Source organism: Anopheles coluzzii, chromosome 2, assembly GCF_943734685.1.
Source record: "Anopheles coluzzii chromosome 2, AcolN3, whole genome shotgun sequence".
Taxonomy (NCBI): Eukaryota; Metazoa; Arthropoda; class Insecta; order Diptera; family Culicidae; genus Anopheles; species Anopheles coluzzii.
The window spans coordinates 100,413,833-100,433,150 of NC_064670.1; the positions used below are offsets into that span (position 1 = coordinate 100,413,833).

The 19,318-nt window shown below is 47.3% G+C and overlaps 1 protein-coding gene across 1 annotated transcript; it reads right to left on the reverse strand.

Moving 5' to 3' along the window:
• Window positions 1–4,280: 4,280 nt before the first annotated feature.
• Window positions 4,281–10,053, reverse strand: LOC120951834 (forkhead box protein biniou). Its single transcript, XM_040370794.2, has 3 exons — window positions 7,869–10,053; window positions 6,894–7,525; window positions 4,281–5,033 (listed from the first exon to the last, which is right to left on the reverse strand). The coding sequence occupies exons 1-3, from the start codon at window positions 9,314–9,316 to the stop codon at window positions 4,543–4,545; spliced, it is 2,571 nt and encodes an 856-aa protein (XP_040226728.2). The 5' UTR covers window positions 9,317–10,053; the 3' UTR covers window positions 4,281–4,542.
• Between the last annotated feature and the right edge of the window lie 9,265 nt (window positions 10,054–19,318).

A 19,318-nucleotide genomic window follows, 5' to 3' on the forward strand; every position in this document is an offset into this window, starting at 1 on the left:
TTTAATTCCTCTGCACTGCCCCAGACGTGGAGGGTGTGTGCGTGTCTGACTTCTCGAGTAAAAGGGGTTTTTGGTGGAGGCTTTTTATTGTAGCATTTCGCGTACCGATTCCCACAGGTACTTTGCATACCAACCACAAAGGGGGAGAACATTGTTCCGGGCCGTTTCCAGTGGGCAAGGAAAATATTTTCCCTTAATTTTCCCATTCTTCAGCACCGGGCGAAGTCATTTGGAAGTTTGTGGGAGTCAAGTCATGTTACTCCTCCTTAGCATCCAATCGATCGAGTACCGTTAATAGGCGATCTTGCATGTAAAATGGAGTGTCTGTTGTTTCGCCCTATAACTAATACACACCAATTAAGGAGCTGAACTACAGCTGCCAACTAAATAGTTCCCGCGCAACCCATCAAAAAAGCCTCTTCAAAACAGCACCGCATTGGCTAACGATTCAACACGCATTCCCTCAAACGGCCGTGACAATCAAAACACGATCCTTTTGCAACGTGAACGCAACCGGAAGCACCCATTTTATGGACCGGCAACGTTGCCGCCGTTCAGTCTGGTTGGGTTTGTACGCGCGATCGTACGGAAATTGATGTGACAGGGACCTAGGCTAAGGTCCTGCCTCCGCGTCCGTACCGCACGTTGCATCACGTTGCATGCCACGCCACGCCAGACAGTGTGTCGCCGTTTGCCTGTGCCCCGTTGTCATCAGTTAGACGCTCGTTTGTTGTTCAATATTTGCGTTCACAGCCACTAGCGGGGCCGAAATGTGATCCTGCAAACAAACCGAAACTGATTTCTTCCTCGTTTTTTTTTCGTTGTTGTTGTCTTCTTTCGCTCGTCCTTCCCGGTTGTGTGCCGAGGAGTTTTTGGATGCATTTCAGTATGCTCAACGTTTGCTTAGGATGATCACAAAAAAAGCCCACTTCCCCTCAGTCTAGTGCACTCCAACTGCAATAAGTCAATAATTGTCAGCTGGATCTTTCCTATCAGGGGTGCACACTTCAAAAGTGCGTGAGGATCAACGTTCAAGCGGAGAAAGAAGAAGAACAAAAACACATCCACCTCCCGCACAGGTTGTTCCGGGAAGCTGTACTGTGTTGACATTCCCACCACCGGCACCACTAATTCACGGCTGGAATGTGAAGGACGTGTTGCGTGATCCTCGATTTTGAGGCATTTTTGCTTTCGGGGTTGTTGTTTGAAGGATGACAGAGTTTTTGGTATGTTATAGTTTATTTATGTTGCTTTTCGAAATATGCTATGTAAATGCTTCTGTTTTGTGGGATCAATATTGTTTCCATAAATACAGAATACACTCAACCACAGTCGCACACTAAATGGGGAGAAGGGTTTGAAGCTTTGATTGTTTTCTATCAGATTTTAAATAAAACACAAAATTTCACCAAAACAAAAGAGAGGAAAAAACATGCTAAATAAGCATGCAACAGCTCCTATTTCTACCATGAACTAAAGTCAGGTTTGTTTTATTTTTTTCTTCGATCATACATCACGCTTCAAAATCAATCCCAATTCGCTAATGTCAACCACAAACACGGATGGCCCTACAACAGCATCCCTCAAACACCCCCTCACACCCACACACACACACACACGAGAGAGGACATCGAAAGCATAACAACACACAGTCTCGGGCAATGTTTCAAATTAAAATCGATTTGTTTCTGTTTTCATTTCGCTTCTCTTCTTTTTTTTCTCTCTTCTTGTTAATGATTATCGCTTTTTATCATGCGAGCAAGTCCACGGCTTTGTGTGTATGTGCTAGTAGACACAGACACCCAGTGGACACCCAGATCGGTTTGCAGCAGCAGCAGCAGCACGGTGAAAGGTAGAGCCACAATGTGGGCAATTGTGGGCAACAACAGTGCCTTTGTAGTAGCTGTTTCATCTCCTCCTCCTCCATCTCCCCACGAATATCCGAGGAAAAACAATAAAATTGAAAATTATACACCTGTTTGCTGTGCGTATGGGCCACACGGCGCGCGTGTGTGTGGGAAAACGGTACCATTGCTGCTGTTGTTGTTGTGGCCGGGTGTGCTGCGGGTGCGGGGTGGATAAATATTTGGATTAAAAACTCGATACTCACCAACAATAATTACATTTTGCCCATTTTTACTCGGGCGAGATGTGCGGTGCGGTTTCTTTTTCGGGAGTGGAAGGTAGCCATAGGAGTGATACCAATCGAGATAAATACACACACACACACATCGTTTGGGTGTTTGAGGTGAAAAATGACTCGGAAAATAGTGTGCAACGAAGAAAAGGGAGAGCGAGAGAGAGCGCGCGCAAAAGTGTGCGAGAAAATTGACTGATTCCGTAAATGCAACACAAGGAAATGAAGGAAAAACACACTCTGTGATGGACCTGTCGAGCAGCGGATTCGAGCAGTGCGTTCGATCGAGTGCGGTCCATCTCTCCCTCCATTCACCTTGGTGCTGGAAGGTGCAACAGCCTACTACGGATGTGGGATGCAATTGAGGCAAGCTCTGTGGTGTGTGCACTGCTGTGTTTTTCTCACTCAACAATGGAGAGCGTTTTCCTTCTTTTTTCGCATATTACCCTGTCCCACACAAACACACACACACACGCACCCATGGGGGGTTTCCACCTGTTTTCGTGTAAATAAAATCTAATTAATTGCTTCCCTCGCTGGAGGATGCTTGAAGCATTGTGAAGCAGGAGAAATCCAGCGCAATGGAACGGCCACGGTGTGCTGTTGTTATTTATTGTCCAACGAAACTGTGCCTCACAACTGGACATTATTCATTGATTCCGTGTTCGGAGCTATGAATGCAAACGTGAAGGCGATGAAAAACTGATTTGTGAGTGTTTTCTAATTATTACACCGTAAATGTTCTCATTGCAACATCATTTGTGCCTTTGGGCTGTCACTCTAATCAATCGACGAGTGCTGTATGTAGCCCACGCATTCCAGTACACGCCCGAATCATTAGCCGACTTTTTAATACCCCTGGGAAAGTCCTGCGTCCGAGCGACCGTCTGACAGCGAAAGCAGGACACGAAAAACCGCAAAGTCAAAGTGTTAATCCTGGGGTTCTATGCGGTTTTGCGGACTTTCTCTACCTAACCAAGAGCTCCCTCTCTCCCTCTCACACACACACCACGCTCTGTCCTTTTTGTCCCACAGCAGCTCATTATCCTTAGCGCAACAGGATGCGCAGGAGCCACGTTCCGGATTAGCAGCAGCACCCGAGAGGAAGGATGAGCAGCGGGAAATGCCCAAAATGTCTTAATACTGTCCAGTTCTGTCCGGTTACCCACACAGCCACATCGGAAACTCCCCTGTCTCCGTGCTGCGTCGTAAACGCACTGGTTCATCCTTAATCCCTCTGTTTCGCCAACAACTCTTCTGCCCATCGATTATCGGACAATTCATCCGTTCCCCTGGGGGTTTGGAGGGAGTTGTTGCCTGTGTGTCTCATTCGGTCACGTCTCACGCGGCTCAAGCGAAGGGCTGTGAGGGCAAAAGAAATGCAAACGAGTACGCTGTGGGCACGTTTCACAATGAAATGTCAAATTTTAAATGATTGAATCATTTTGTATGAGTTTTTCGCTTACAACTGAAGTCAGTCGCACTGGAACAGGACTTTCCTATTCTTGTTTAATGTTTGTATAACAGTGTTTCTTCTAAATGAAAGTTGCTGGAAGCAAGAACCCGCTTTTTAAGAAGAACTTTCTGGAAAGCTGCACGTTGAAGCTTGAGAAGCTTTGAAATTTCAAGCCGATTTGAAAAATGTTAGCTGTATGCAACATTGTTTGAAACTGTGTTTGAAATATTTCAATGAAATGTGATTTCCGTACGCAGCCAACCGCACGCAGCCGGCGGTTTGAAGCAAAATGCAGCGAAACCTGGGTAAGAGAGAAACAATGGAATAGGGGGAGAAATGACGCATTGAGTAATTTTTATTTTTCTCAAATCAATTTCTTGAATATCTGACTTAGAACATTATAACCTTGACAACTAACGGCTCATTCATGGCGAAGGGACTTTTTTAAATTAGGCCTTAGTCTCTCTCTCTCTCTCTCTCTCTCTCTATATATATATTTCTTTCTCTCTCTCTTTCTCTCTCTCTTTCTATCTATCTCGCTCTCCCTTTCTCTCCCTCTTACTCTCTCTTTCTCTCTCACTCTCTCTTTTTCTCTCTTTCTTTCCCTTTCTTCATCTATCTCTCCGGATGAATTTCTTTCGCATAATTCCAATGAAACCAAATTGAACACATTTGTTTTATCATTTCTTAGCTTAATTGTATTTCTTGAAATATTTCAACACTCTGAAACTACACAGCAAGTAGCCATATTTTTTTTATTACATCACGTCTTTCTCCCCTTCCCTTCAGTATGTCTTCCATATTTGTCTCGCTCTCTTTCTCGCCACAGCTCTCTCAACACATTCCTCTTCGCTCGTTTATTACCTTCTCACGTCCATTCGTGTCACCTTTCAAGATGGCTGCCGGTCTCACCTGGGTCCGCTGCGATGGCGATCGTCACCGCGGTGTTTCAGTACGGTGCGGCCAGATTCAAATGGTTGCTATGATGATGGTGATGCAGATGGTGTGGACTATGATGCGCATGATGCCCGGAATGATGGTGCGCCTGCAGGTGAGCTGCATGATGATGATGGTGATGGTGACCACCACCGTTCAGTGTGTGCTGATGCAGCTGTCCTGTGCCGGGAGATGACGTTCCACCGTTGGACAGCATTGAGTGTCCATACACGTCCGCTTTACAGTCCAACGTGGCACCTTCACCTTCGCCCGTCACGCCACTTCCGACGATCACTACGCTCGGTTGCGTATCGGCGCTTCCACCGGCCGAGCTTGATCCGAGCCCCATTGAACCAAGCGTCGGAGAGCCTCCGGTAGTGGTGGTAGTGGTAGTGGCGATGTGACTGGACACGGCGCCGGGTGTTGACGATCCGGCTGATGTGGAGGAGGTCGAGATGGAGACAGGTGGTGGTACCATTTGCGAGATGGAAGGTATTTTTAAGCCTGAGGAGGAGAACGGAGGAAGGTTTTGGAGTTATTTTTGGTTCGATCAATATCTTGTTTTAAAAGATCTATTTTAAAACAATTTCAACAAGTTGTTACACGATGACACGATTAGAAGAAAAGGGAGTCACAAAGTCTTGCTGCTGCTGCTGCTGCTGCTGCTGCTCAAGTTCCATTTCTCATTCAACACTCGATCGTGCCCTACGACGTTTCTTTTCTGTGTCACTTGTCCTCAATCGTTTTAGAACGGTTTGCCTTTTTATTTGTTCCTCGTCACTTTTTCATTCTTCTCATGCTTCCCTATTGCCCAAAACGTATCACGTATCCACACAGAATCCCCCCCTAAAAACACATACAGCATGTCGACATAAGAACTAATGCTGCACACACACAAGCACTCATTGTACAGTGCACACACATCCAACATGCGCACTGGGACAACGCAGCATTTTTTTTTGTCTAGCGAGCATCATAAATCAATAATCTTAATCGCTGCTAAAACGATACTTTCAACAGCTCCCTTAACACTCCATACGGCCACACGGCACCTAGCCTTGCGTCGACAAATCGCTTCCCCAACACGTGTCACGACCGGCGGCTTAGCTGTGAGCGAAGGAGAGCGGGCGTGCGTACGCACTTGTACGTGATGCTTTCCTTGCAGCAGCGACTCCGATCTTCAAGTGGCCAATTAATGCCGTGGAGGCCCAAAGGTCCTCCCATCCGGCTGTCCCCCCTGCCGGGTGATGAACGGGTGAAATACAACCAGAAATTATTGTTTCCTGGCATCGCTCCACGATCGGGCCTGCTGCTCTCGCAAGAGAGTTGAGGGCAGAGTAATTCTATCCCTTCAGTTTTCTTCAGCTTTAGCTCTGCTTAAAGGGAGCTGGTGGTAGCGAGGAGAGCAGCAATGTAAGATTTATTATCCGTAAGCGAAGATTGCAAGCCAAACGATAAGATCATTGGGTTTGGGTGGATGTGGAATGAATCTGGTGGCTTGTAACGATCTTACTGAACTTCTTGCCCCAGCCAAGTTGGGCCGAGTTATCGACACTCAAACAATAAGCGATCGGAAATATGACACCTTTCTTGGGGTTAATGGGAAGAGGGTAAGGATCGAAGATCGTAAGGCAAGTGTAAGTATCAGCCAAGCAGCTGGTGGGTGAAACTATTGTTGAAAGCGCTGAATGAACATACATTGTTCGATGATTATGTTCTTCCACAATGATCGAGCTCTACGCATTGAGACACGAATTTAAAAAATCTTTTAATTAGTCATGATTAGGGGTAAGAATTAACACCAAGTTAATGCTTTTTAAGCTTTTTTTTTAACCATACGCCCAACACAGCTGTTATGCATTGCATTTAATTTAGTGTAAATAGTTGCAGATAGCAATGTCAATGTAGCTAGCTCATGCTTTGCAGAATCACGTAAGCAAAGTAATCGTGAGCTACTACATGTATTATTTTCTTACTTTCAGGAGAAAATCACTGAAATCTTCACAAAACAACATACAAAACGAAATATTCAGACTTTCACCTTTAGTGTCACTCGATCACTAAATGGATCTTTAAGTTACTGTAAGTTACTCATTTTAAAGATGATCATGAACCTCGATAAACTATCCCTTTGCTTAACGTTTCGTATCCATCCGAGGTGAAAAGTAACTATTTGTCTTTGAAACTATTTGAAAATTCATGAGATCCTCTCTTGGTCGTGATCGATATCTTGGCCTTTGTATCTTATGTTTGCAGTGCCTTGGAAGTCTTACTGACGATTTAAATCATCTTCAGGACCTAACTTTAAGTGATCTTCAGTGATCGCACATGTCTTTCATTAACACTTATTACCATCATACTCACTAGTATCAATCCCGTACGGTGACGCTGCCGCATTGCCGAACGTATAGTTGCCATAGTCCAGCACTCCTCCGCCCGCTGTTTGCTGCCCGGGCGATCCCGGTGCCTGTAGCGGTTCGTGCAGGGACGTGTGCGTGATCTTCGAGTACGGGCTCAAAGTGTCCACCCCCGCATAGGGCCAGCTAGAAGCACCGGTAGACGAAGGATGTCCATCCGAATATCCACCGGATTGATGTCCCGGTCCACCACCACCACCACCAGTAGCCGTCGGTCCACCCTGTCCCAACACAGCCGACGGTGCTGGAAGGCTGGCGTAGTCCGCATATCCACCGTACGGTTGCGATAGATACCCTCCAGACAGCTCCGTTATCTCGTATCCAGTATTACCAGCCGGATAAAACGCACTGCCACCACCGTATCCTTTCATCTGCTGCTTTCGCCGGAAGCCCCGAGGCCGACGCCTCAGACTGCCCTCATCCTCGAACATGTACTCCGCCGATGCATCGATCGTCCAGTAGTGGCCCTTGCCCGGCTTGCCGCACTCTTTCGGCAGCTTCTTAAAGCACTCGTTCAGGCTGAGGTTATGCCGGACCGAGTTCTTCCAGCCGTTGTACTCTCCGTTGAAGAATTCATACCTGCAAAGTAGAAGAAAGAGAGTGCGTTTTTGTAGCGTTTTTAAGGAGAATGCGTTAGACCCCAATAAAGTGCGAAATAAATTTTACTGCAAATGTTCCCACCAATAAAATGAAACAGAGACCACCCGGTCGCACTTTGAATCGTAACACACACGCAAAAAACCCAAATGTGTGTCTCAAAGCCCATTGGCGCCAATGACTGGAGTGGAACCCAAAAATAGCTGTCAATGTTCTGCCTGCCCACCCCAAGCTCTCAGATGATGTCATATAGATAGCTGCGGGAATGGATTTTCTCTCTCCTCCTACTTTCTCCTTCGCCTCTCGCTTCCCTTTCAATACTCACTTCGATTGCAGATACTTGTAGATCTCACTCAGCGTACGGCGCCGATGCGGCGAGTCCTTGATCGCCATCACGATCATGTTGATGTAGCTGAGCTGGGGTTTTTCCTGCCGTCGGCCACCGTTCGGTTTCTTCGGTCCTTCGCCACTGCCAGCTCCACTTCCCGTCGTGCTGCTGAGCTGCTGCTCTCCTCCGCCACTGTTAGCGGTCGGTGTCGTCTTCCGAGCCGCCGCCACAGCACCGGTAGTGGAGCTCGCCCCAGATACGGGCGGTGTCGGTGAAGTCGAGCACGGTGAGCCAAGCTGTGAGACGGGGGACGCGGACGTTGATTTAGGAAGATGTAGCGATGCTTCGATCAGATGTCCACCGCTTGTACTTGTCGCTTGCATTGAGTGTTGCTGCTGCTGCTGCTGCTGCTGACCGACACCCATCCCGATGGAATCGCTCAGTCCCGTTGCGTCCTGTAGCTGATGCGGATGGAGTTGGTAGTGCGGGGCGTGCTGATGCTGTTGATCTTGTTGCTGCTGTTGCTGCTGCTGTTGCTGCACAGCGAACGGGTTAGTGACGATCGTGGACGAGCTCGGCGACACATTGCCCGCGCTAGCACTACTGCTCCCGTTGCTGCGTGATCGCTGCTGCCCGACCAGTGCACCAATCGCCAACTCCCCACCATAACTCATCATTACCGACGGGGAGCCCATCGACTCACCGGACAGCTTGAGCGTGTTTATGGAGCTTTCCAGCAGGTAAGCAGCACCCGGCTGTCCGCGCAAACATTCCGCCCCCATCGGGGACGCATCGGCCGGCGACACTTCGGGATCGTTTATCTGCGAGATCAGGTACGGCGACCGGTGGTTGATGTAGTACGGTGGCAGCTTCTCGAACGCATGGTGCGCGTGATGATGGTGATACATGGACGAGATCTTGCCACTGTCACCTTCCAGCTTCAGCTCAATATTGGTCGGATACGTGGCAATCCCAGCGCCAATGCCCGGCGGCGAAACGTTACGATCATCCATCTCATCCTTCACATCAATGCCGTGCTGTTGCTGCTGGTGATGATGATGATGCTGCAGGTGATGATGGTGATGATGGTGATGGTGAGGCTGAAAGTGTCCGTGAGCCTGTCCGTGATGGTGCGAAACAGACTGGGGATGGAAGGAAGGATGATGATGGTAAGGGTGCGCCATCATTGGGCCACAGTTCCTTCCATCATCCTGCTGTTGCTGGTGCTGCTGTTGCTGCTGCTGTTGCTGCTGCTGTTGTAGAGCAGGATTTTCTATAATGTGCGCAGAGGCCATCACGATGTTGGACGAAAGCGGTCTATAATGGTAGCCACTGGAAGGGTTACTATCGCCACCACCTCCACCACTGCCGACAATAATGCCCTGATCCTCACTGGCATCTACCATGGAAGAAGCGGTCTCCATGTGCTCTTCCGTTTTGATCATGCTTGTAGCCGTTTTACCAACAATTACTTGTCACTTCAAAATACAATGGCACAATACACAGTTCACTTACACTGATATGTTATACTAATTATACAATTTTCTTCACTTTTTCTACACACTTTTCATACACCATCTCTGACTCCTTCCAAGCGCCCAGCTCGCATCTCATAGTATGCGCAAGCTTTAAAACCGATAATTTTCACCACAACTTCTCTTACTGTTGCTAACACACATACATACACACACACAAAGCACAATATTGGCTGTTCGGAAAATGAACGATCGAACCGCACCAAACACTTGATCGCTACTGAGCACACTTGAAGCAGGGGCGCCGCACCGAACAAACCAGTATCCAGTAAAGGCAGACGAACGCGCACGACCGTACCAGACCCGGGCTCCGCACTTGACGAAGCGTAATGATCGACTAATTTGAGAAATCCTTCCGAAAAAACAAAATACCACACCGAAATGTAAACAACCCGGACGCCCGGGGCCCCGGACGCCGAACAGCCGACGAATCGAGAACGCTCGGCTTAACCCGCTTCTTGCCCGCTGTTGAGCACCCACAGCCCCTCTCATCGTGGACGCATGGACGCTTAAAAAAAGGAACGCAGATCCGCGAACGCAACCAGCACGACGGTTCGCCGCTTCTTCGATCTTCATTCTTGCCGTTCGAGCAAACCCGATGATCCCGTCGTTGCCAACACCCTCTCCCACCCTCTCCAGAACGGGTTCGCCTGCGGGGGATGGCTAAGGCACAGCTAACGTGCCGCGGGTGCTTTGCTTCACGCATCGTTTTCAAACCCATAAATGAAACGCTACACTCTTTTATTGCACTGACGACTGTGCGATTGGAGTGTTGGACGTCATTTGGTTTTGAAAGAGTAGAAAAAGAAGATTTTTTTTTTTGTAAATAGCCCGAAAATATTTATATAAACTATAAAAGTTGAAATCATACAACCTTTTTGTTGTAAATTTCTACATCAAATTCATTAAACTTTTCAGCAAAATCACATAATTGATCTCCATGTCCGTGCAAGGGTTAAATCGATCAACCCTTTTCGATCGGCCGTTTCCAACGCTGCACAGCTTGCTGCCTGCCATTTTTATTCGTCTCTAAACCCCACTGCCTTCTACCATGGTTGCTGCGTTGGCAATTTCTCTGTCCCGTGGCGTGAGAGCGGCGATGTGCCGCTGCTGCGTATGTGTGCGCGTTTGCCCGGCAAACACATCGATTCCCGTGTGTGCGATCATGATCGAGCTTAATTTATCTTCTTTATCCCTCCTTTACTGCAGGGTGCAAAGGAGGAGCGGAAATAATTCCCATACGTTTGCAGAACCAGCGACCGGGGGCCGTGCCGAGCTGTGATCGTGGTAAAGACAAATGGCTAGATTTAATGGATGGCATAGGCGGGCACTGTTGTGTGATCATTTTGTGGGGATTGAGCGAAAAAAAGCGTTGCTGTAAGGTGTGTGCTGTGTGAAAGCTGGCAGTAAATCATTGACCGTATTGTGATAGTGAGACACCGCAACCACACACACACACAGGGCCAACTTCGATCGCCACCATCGCAAGCTGGACCGTGTCCTCCCATCGCGATGGACGAGATGAAGATGCTCCTCACACGCGCTAGAGACAGTGGTGCTGCGTGTGTGAGGACTGCGCCGGTGCCGTAACGGTCGCCGAAAAAGGCGGAGCTACGGCTCGAACCAGCATGGTTCGAGCCGTCGCCCACGTTCTCCCCTTATTTTACAGCAGCGCGGTACTTCTTGCAGGTTCTTGCCGCGGCCGCCATCACAGCGTTTTCCCCCCTTTTTGGTGTTTGTTCTTCGGCGAAGCGGTTGTATTGGAACGAATAAGCGTGAAAGGTGCGCTTGCTGTGCTGTGTACAAGCGGATTGCTGAGGCAAGCAAAAGGCAAATCAATCAACGTAGGCCGTGGCGCGCCATCGTATGGGCGAACCAATCGAGAGCGCATTGGCGGATCATCATGGTGGAGTGTTCGATCTTTACTTTACCGTCTCCTAAGGGGGTCCTTAGGCACAGATCTTACCGTAATTTCAAATTCCATTCTATACATGGGGGGCACAAATTCAGTGCTTCATTTCAATGCGCTCAAAATTTGCTAACAATCGATCACAATATATGCCTTGGAAGGCTAAGTTTCCATTTTTAATGTCACTTGAGGAAACGTATCAAGCCACAAGCCTTATAATTGCTGGTTCTGCGTGAACCAAAATTCAACTTAAATTTGAGGGTCTCAATTTCTTCCCCAAGAGGAATTCATAATGCGATCCCGATTGTTTATTATAAGCGATCGTGTGTGAGAGAGTCAGCTTAGTTGTATTTTAATGTCACGTAAGCGAAATTGAAGCCTTGGAATTTGCCTGCCATCAATAAAGAGATGAAAAATGTAACCTCCAAATGCCATCGAGGAATGATTCGATTATATTAAAGTGCTTTTCTCGATCAATTGGTAAACAGAACCCACTTCAAAGAACTCGTCAAAAATTACTTTATGAACATTACTCAAATTGTTTTTTCAACAATTTTTGGTGTAAACTTGTTCAATCTTTTACAACCAAAAGCAAATTTCAATCATTTCCTATATCACAGGATATAAGAAAACATAATTAGAACACATCCAAACCTATCCACCTCGCAATCAACCGCGCATGAATGGGCCCCACCAATAGAGTAAACATTCAGTCGACTCACAATAATATCGCCAAAAAAAAGCCGCAATTATTATGCCCTCGATGGATCATTTCCGCCCCCACGGATCATAATAAAAATGTAAAAGTGCTTCAAAAGTGCCCGCCCGAGTGTGTGTGTGCGAGGTTTGTGTTTGCGTTTGCCGCTGGAAGTTTACTATTTCGTTTCGTTTTCTTTCGACTTTTCGGGTAAACAAATAGTACCAGGCACACACACACTTTCCATTCTGGCTCGGGCCAGTTCTTCCCACCATTGCTTACATTTTGCATAGTTTAATCACACTCTACTCCACTCCGTTGCTCTGCCCGCATCCCCTCCCCAGGTCAGTGTAAACCATCCCTGGGCCTGGTTGGACGCAGTAGGAGAAGGTCAAGCGCTGTAATAAGGCGCCAACCTGGCTGGTCAGCCTAGAATATAATCAACTGGACGCGTCTTCCCTCGGGTCTTCCCCCTCACGTCCAAGCTACAATCATCCCCATTCACTAAAATATGTTGTATATCGCGGCATTCGCTGTAAATGTTTATGATAGCAAAGGCAAACCCACCCGCCCGGAAACTCCAGCAACAGCAGCAGCAGCAGGAAGAAGAGCCCTGCTGCCCCAACTGCCGTGTGATGGGGGGAAGGGTTGGTTTGCAAGTTGCAAGTCTGCAGACCATCTGAACCCATGACCTGCCCTCCCCCGAGCGGACAGTGTTTGATAAACAGTGTTTTATAATTTATAACAAAATACAAACTGTTTATATAAAATCATCCCTTCCACGAGAACCACGCCCAAACCTCACCCTCACCATCAACAGTGTACCAACAAGGGGAGGGTGTGTTTATATGCAGTTTTTTTGTTTTGCTTGTGTTGTTGCTGCTATTGCTGTTGGCTCCTAGACTGACCGGCACACGATCGAGCAAGCAAACTAGGAAGTGGAAGTGTCTTAAGTATCCCTAACCTTAACTTTGCACGAGGATCAATTGGAGGATTTGTTTGGGCGTCTCCAGGGTTTTGTTGTTTGTTTGCAACACCCTCTTCGTAGATGCTTCATAGACTACTCGGACCACTCTGACCCCTAACATTCGGGGATGAAGAGCAAAACAGAAAGAGAAAGAGCGATCAGAGTCCAATCATTCGCGTGTTGTTGTTTGTGAGTGAGTGAAAGCGGTGAACCTTTTTCCACTGCCACCCTTGTTCCAACTGTAAACAGAGGCGCCAAAATACAATACACGCTAAAATTTGTTTGTAAACACGTGGCACACTTGCAACCATGGTAAATTGTAAAATTTCAAAACATATCCAAACTTTCTCTTCCATTCCGTAGGGGCAGGTTCTGGTACCTAGTTTACACAGAACAGCGCTGTTTATCACACACAAACCCATCAAAGTTCCGGGTGAGGATCAATCCCCATGGACTGCATGGAGGGAGGATCGGAAGAGTTTGTTTGGTGAATTATCCGGTGAATCACAATACCAACGAAAGTGAGCAAAGGATCGGACACGTGACCCCGTGATCGTTGTTTAAATTGCTCCGTTTTAATGAACTTTAAATCAGACACTGACCTTTACTGACATCAACAGCAATCGCCGGGAGTGTTTGGGTCGGTTTGCTTCGAAGCGGAAGTGTTGTCAACTTGTTTGAACTTTTTGGGAAGATCGTTACATTGCATGTCAATAAATAAACGTTGGGTTATGTTGGTGTAGTAAACAGAACGTGAGCCGGTTGGTAGTATGAATGAAGTTTACTCTGTTGGTGTAAACTTTGAGCATGGTTGGTGAATAAATTGGCTAGCAGAACAGGTGGGTTTTTGGTACAAGGAACGCTTTTTGTGAGACGTTTGCGAAACGGTGGAAGAAACATGGGAGGAATAAACGATATAATTTTTGCGATATTTAAACGTTAAACGTTATTTAGAACCGTTAAACACTCGACTTAACAACAAGTGAAGCCTCTCTAAGATGATCCTCAAAGTGATCTTCAGTTTACAGCGACATCCATCTTAGGGAGACTTACTAAATGTGTTGCTGTGGAACATCATAGAAACCATATGCTGTATTTTGGTCATCTTTGACCTCAGATTGAAATATGTCTGGGATCATTTAATGATTCAGCTAGACGAGTCCTTTTTTCTAGACAACCTAACAGTCTATGCAGTTCGGGGAAGGTTTAGTACGGTCAGTGACTATCAACACTCGGAGTGGTATATATATAAATTACATTTCCTTTTTTGGTGTTTTGAGATGAAGAATCTGTTTTTTACACAAATAGCTCCCAGGAAATTGTGCGAGGATTGTCGCTCAGGATCTATTTATGGCGAGTCTTTTGGGTCGTCTGGCAGCAGCGATCCATCTTACTGAGTTACACCACTTTAGGTAACAATAAAAAGTAGAAAATGTCATCCCAAATAAGAGGCAAGGGCAATTGTAATTAGTAAACCGCATTCTATAATTTGTTATTTTATTGCACACTCCTGATAGATATATTTGTTATTGTCTTCATTTGGGTTTTTAATTGCATTAAAGTATAGTAGAAAAGGTATTGAGAACATGTTTCTCCTTAGAATTGCATTACAACTCTCCCAATTATGTGCCACTACTATCCCCCGCACGAGATTTGAACATACAACCTTTGTGACGCAAGCTCTAGACGGTTTACATGACACTATAATGCCGCCTCGCTTTCTAATTAGCTATTAGCCTTCTTTAATAACGTAAACAGTGGTCCCTTTCACAGAATCGAATCGTCCAACACACCCGTTCACCCTGTTTATTGGAATTTGATGCACTAGCATTTAGAGATCAAACGATCCTCTGTACCTATTTCGTTGCTTCGACCCGCCAGATCCCGACCGGAGCGTTCGGAAGCGTAAAGTCAAGCAACGCGAGGTCACGACAGCGACATGAAAGGCGTCAAAACTTCGATGATACCCAAATTCCGGTCCCAATTTCCGATCAGCATCAGCACCCAATGGCTTTCATCACCCTTGCCCTGTTCTGCCCCCAACCCTTTCGTCTTTAGTAATGGTGGCAAGCCGCAGTTTGCGTTACACGCCGCACCTTAGTGTGCGCTCCCGCACTCGTTTAGTGGAGTGTGCGAGAAAAATTGGACACTGGCAGCCAAATGGAAAATAAATCATCATCCACCGAGCGAGAGCGTGCTTTGATCTTTCCCCCCTCTTCCTTCTCTCCCTCGGGTTGTGTGGCCCCGTTTGGAATGGAGGAGAAAGGGAGAGAAAAACCACAGGGCCGAACCATGGAACCCCATCTCGCAACGAGCACCACGCAGTTAAAGATCACGCAGCCATTTGCTTGCAGCTTGCTTGCTGTCCCTGCACCCCCTGTTTCAGAAATCCATTAACCCTCGGGTCCTCGGGCGATCCTCTCTTCTCTCCAACGTGTATACCTTTTCGTATTGCGGCCCGCCCTGTTTGCCCGGTTCCGATTATTAGCACCTCATGATGACCGAAGGTGCGGGAAGTCAAAAACCAGAGCATCCCCCACCCGGGGGCGGCATTTTCCCGAACCGGCCATTAAACTTCGAACACCATATGCTTTCCACCGTGTGCCTCGGTCTCTGTGTGTTTCTCTGTCTGTCTCTCTCGCTGTCTGTGTGTATGTCCGTGGTGAAGGTAATTAGAACATCATCGGAAGTGTTGCGCGCATCGGATGTGTTGAATGATTATCGATCCCGGAGCCAAATCGATCGTTACAACCCCTCGGCTTTTATTGCGGCTGACGTGTGCGCACGGCCTTTTTTACACCCCCGCAGTGCATGTGTGTGTGTGTGTGTGTCGGACGACTCAAACTCTGGGCAGCGGTTCTATTTTTGTGCCTCCGTAATGCCACGATCCCGGATCCAACCCGTGCCGAGGATCGTCGATCGTCTTTTAAAGATGGGCACACACATTTAATTCCACTAAAATCATCCCAATCCCTCCCAAAGGCGATCGTCGCAGTCTACGTCATCGATCACGAGCCGCACGGATCGCTTTCCACCCACAAGAATTGCATTCGAGAGTCGGAACCAAGCACGTCAATCCATTCCAGCCCCGGAATGGCATCCATCACCATCGCAATGCTGCAATTTCAACTGCAGCTTAAAACCCTCTTCGGTTCGGTTGGAAGGAATGCACCATCACCGTGCGTCGTCAGGCCCCAGGCGGGGAAAAAAACCCTGGCGCGATTTATAAATTAATTAGTGTAAAAAACATTAAAATGTCATAATTCCGGCCCGCCCGAGCCGAGCGATTGTTTACATCAGTGTACTAATTATACGCTTTGTTTACAGCGCGCGGGCCGAGCAAAACCGTCCCGAACGTAAACACGGAACCGAGCCGAGGCTAGACCATGTCAGCTAGTGTGGATGCTGAATTTCCCGGGAAAATGCCACCATAAAAAATACATATATATGAAAACCTTATGGAAGGGAACAGGTTCACGCTCATCGTTTGAGGGCCAACTTTTCATCGGAAGCCGAACAAGAAAGAGTTTTAACGGATTTTACCGAAACATATCCGTCATCCAACGATCGACAGAACGATAGAGGTTTTGCTTACCAAAACATGTGTGTGTCTATTACTATTCTATGTTCCTACTTCATGCACTTCTTTAAAACGCTTTCGGTGGTGGAAAATTCATACCTTTTCCTACAAAACACCAGGTACAAAACAGCTCCTTAGAAATAGGCTAAAAATAGTCACCGTTTGATCGGTTTAGTTACCCCCAGCAACTTGCGCTCGTTCACACCTTCGAGTGCAATTCCATTGGACCAAGACGATCGAGCTGTACTTCGCGCTACGAATGAACGAATATTTGCCACGCGTTAAAAATAACGCTCAACTTGTCCGGTGCACACTTGTGTTTTTTTGTGTGGCAATTGTTGGGGCTCTAACTTCACCACCGCTCGAAGATCTCTTTCCACAAATATCATTCATTTTCCATTGTCCGTTTTACACTTTCCCAGGTTTCCTTCGCACCCTCCCTCCCAAAAGCAAGCAGTTTTGCCTGTTCTTCGGTTCATCGCGATATCTGCTTTATATCACACAGCCAGCCGATCGATTATCGGTGGACGGGTGGTCTAGCCGCGAATTCACCAGCCCCCGACTGGCACAAAAACACACACGCACACACACCCGGCACGACGTGCAATAGCACGATCGATAGAGTCTTAATCGCTCCGGTCTTTGCTCTATTTCTGCGACCTCCAGGTTCAGACACTTCCCACCCGCCGGGATGCGGGTAGATTTATGCTGACGTATCTGTAACGAATCGAGCTGCACAGGACGCCAAGTACGTACGTACGTTTCCTGCCGAGCCGGCATTGAATTGCGCTATAGGTTGGTAAACGCTCTCCACCGAGACAACGATTATTAGTACTGGTGGCGACCAGCTTCTTTCGATCCAATATTGCTAATTTTGAAACGATCGTCAGCGTGCGGGATCACTTGCACCGACCACCCGCATTCCGCTGGATGTGAGTGCTGAGTTTAGTTTTTCTCCTGACGCGGACAACATTTCAAACTCACCCGCCATAACCGCCGTGAAAGACGATCTCGTTTTGGCGGCTGTCAAACGATGATCTTTCCGCGCGCCCCAGCCGGTCGGTCAAAGATGAAAGGATCGTCGCATGAAAGCCGTCAATATTCTCACATGTTGCGTGTGCGCGTCTCATGCGGCAAATGGATTGAAATGGATAGATGGATGGATCTTGGACGGCACAGACACCGGCACCGGCACGCACGTATATTGCGCGATCCGTTGGTCTGGAAGGACTTCCAAAAAAGAGGGGCAATCGGCTTAGCTCTGGCATGGTGGTGCCATTACTATTTTTTCCCTTCGAGATGGTTGGGAAAGGAGAACGTAACATTTGAATGTCAGATTTTCCTCACCGTCCATCCTAAACCGTTTCGAACTATTTCAATCCTATAAGTTTGAGGAAAGACGAGATGCTGCGAGCGAGTTAAGAGGTAAGGCGAAGGGTAAATGAGCCGGATTATTTATTTGTACAAAACTCACGCCGTTTTTCCTGAACAGGCGCCACGTGATCGAGTTTTTCGTTGTAGTTGTTGTTGTTTCCGTGAAGCTTTCTTTCAGCTCTTGCGCACATTCTAACCACACATCGTGCGTGCTCAGACGATCGATCTGAATGAGTTTTCCTTCTCTAAATGTGTTCTGAAGATTTCAAGCCTTTGCGGGTAATGGATCAATCTTCATCAATCTTCTCCAGGCGCCATGTCTGCAGTATCGATTTAAAGAACGATGCTGCAATACGCTTTTAAGAAGAAGTGGGAGCAGAAAAAAGCCAAGACTTCGAAGCGCAAAAACCAACTTCAAACCTCCTTCTTGAACCTCCATCATCCCTCAGCGGGATGATGTTGTGACGGAAAGCGTTCTGCTCCCATTGACTAATTACCATTTATTATCTGCTTGACTTGACGACACGACTTCTGTCCAGTCGCAAGCTGACCACCCAACCAGTACCGCACCCGGACCGCACGTTCAAGCGCACCGGCGACATCAAGTGGACCAAACACGGGTACGGTCTGTCCCCCGAGCTGCACTGCATTCCCAAATGCAGTGACAAGTGCACAAACCGATCTGTGGTGCCGAACAGATGGACCGAAAACAAAGATCGATTACACATGACCGTACTACGGGACGGGATGCGACACACTCAGGGACTTTCGAGGGCCTGCAAAACACCCGACACACCATGTGACAAATTGACGCCAACCTATTTGTGGTGTGGGCCTGATTTTGCCACCAACTGAGGCTTAGAGACGACGAACTGGTCCGAATTGGGTCGGTTGGCGCCCGCTCGATGGAAAGCCTTTTTTGCGTTCTTCCGTAAGAAAAGTCCGATGTGTGCATTCGAAGATCACTTCATGGGGATGTTGAATGTTAATATTTGTATGATATTGAATTGGAGAAGTTGAAATGCTCAATGTTGAATTCTGGATGTTTAAAATGTCTTTGAACAAAGGTCGTGGTTTGACAAGTTTGTTGTAGAAAATCTGATCACGATCTTAAACTTTTTTTGAGTAATTAACATTCAAGCTGTTTTTAACATATTTAACAACAGGCACCGACCATTCGATCGATAGAATCGGCCTTTCTGTGTGTAATCTGAACTGGTGTACCATCAACCCATCCTCCGGTACCTTTCTTCTTCGTTGCAGCGGAACATTTCAACAATGATTGGACCAGGAACGACCCAGGACGGCGGGGAGGAAACCCGGGTTCGGGCAATAAAACATGATCAAGAAGCCGTGTGTTCCGCAGAGACACACCGAATGGCCTT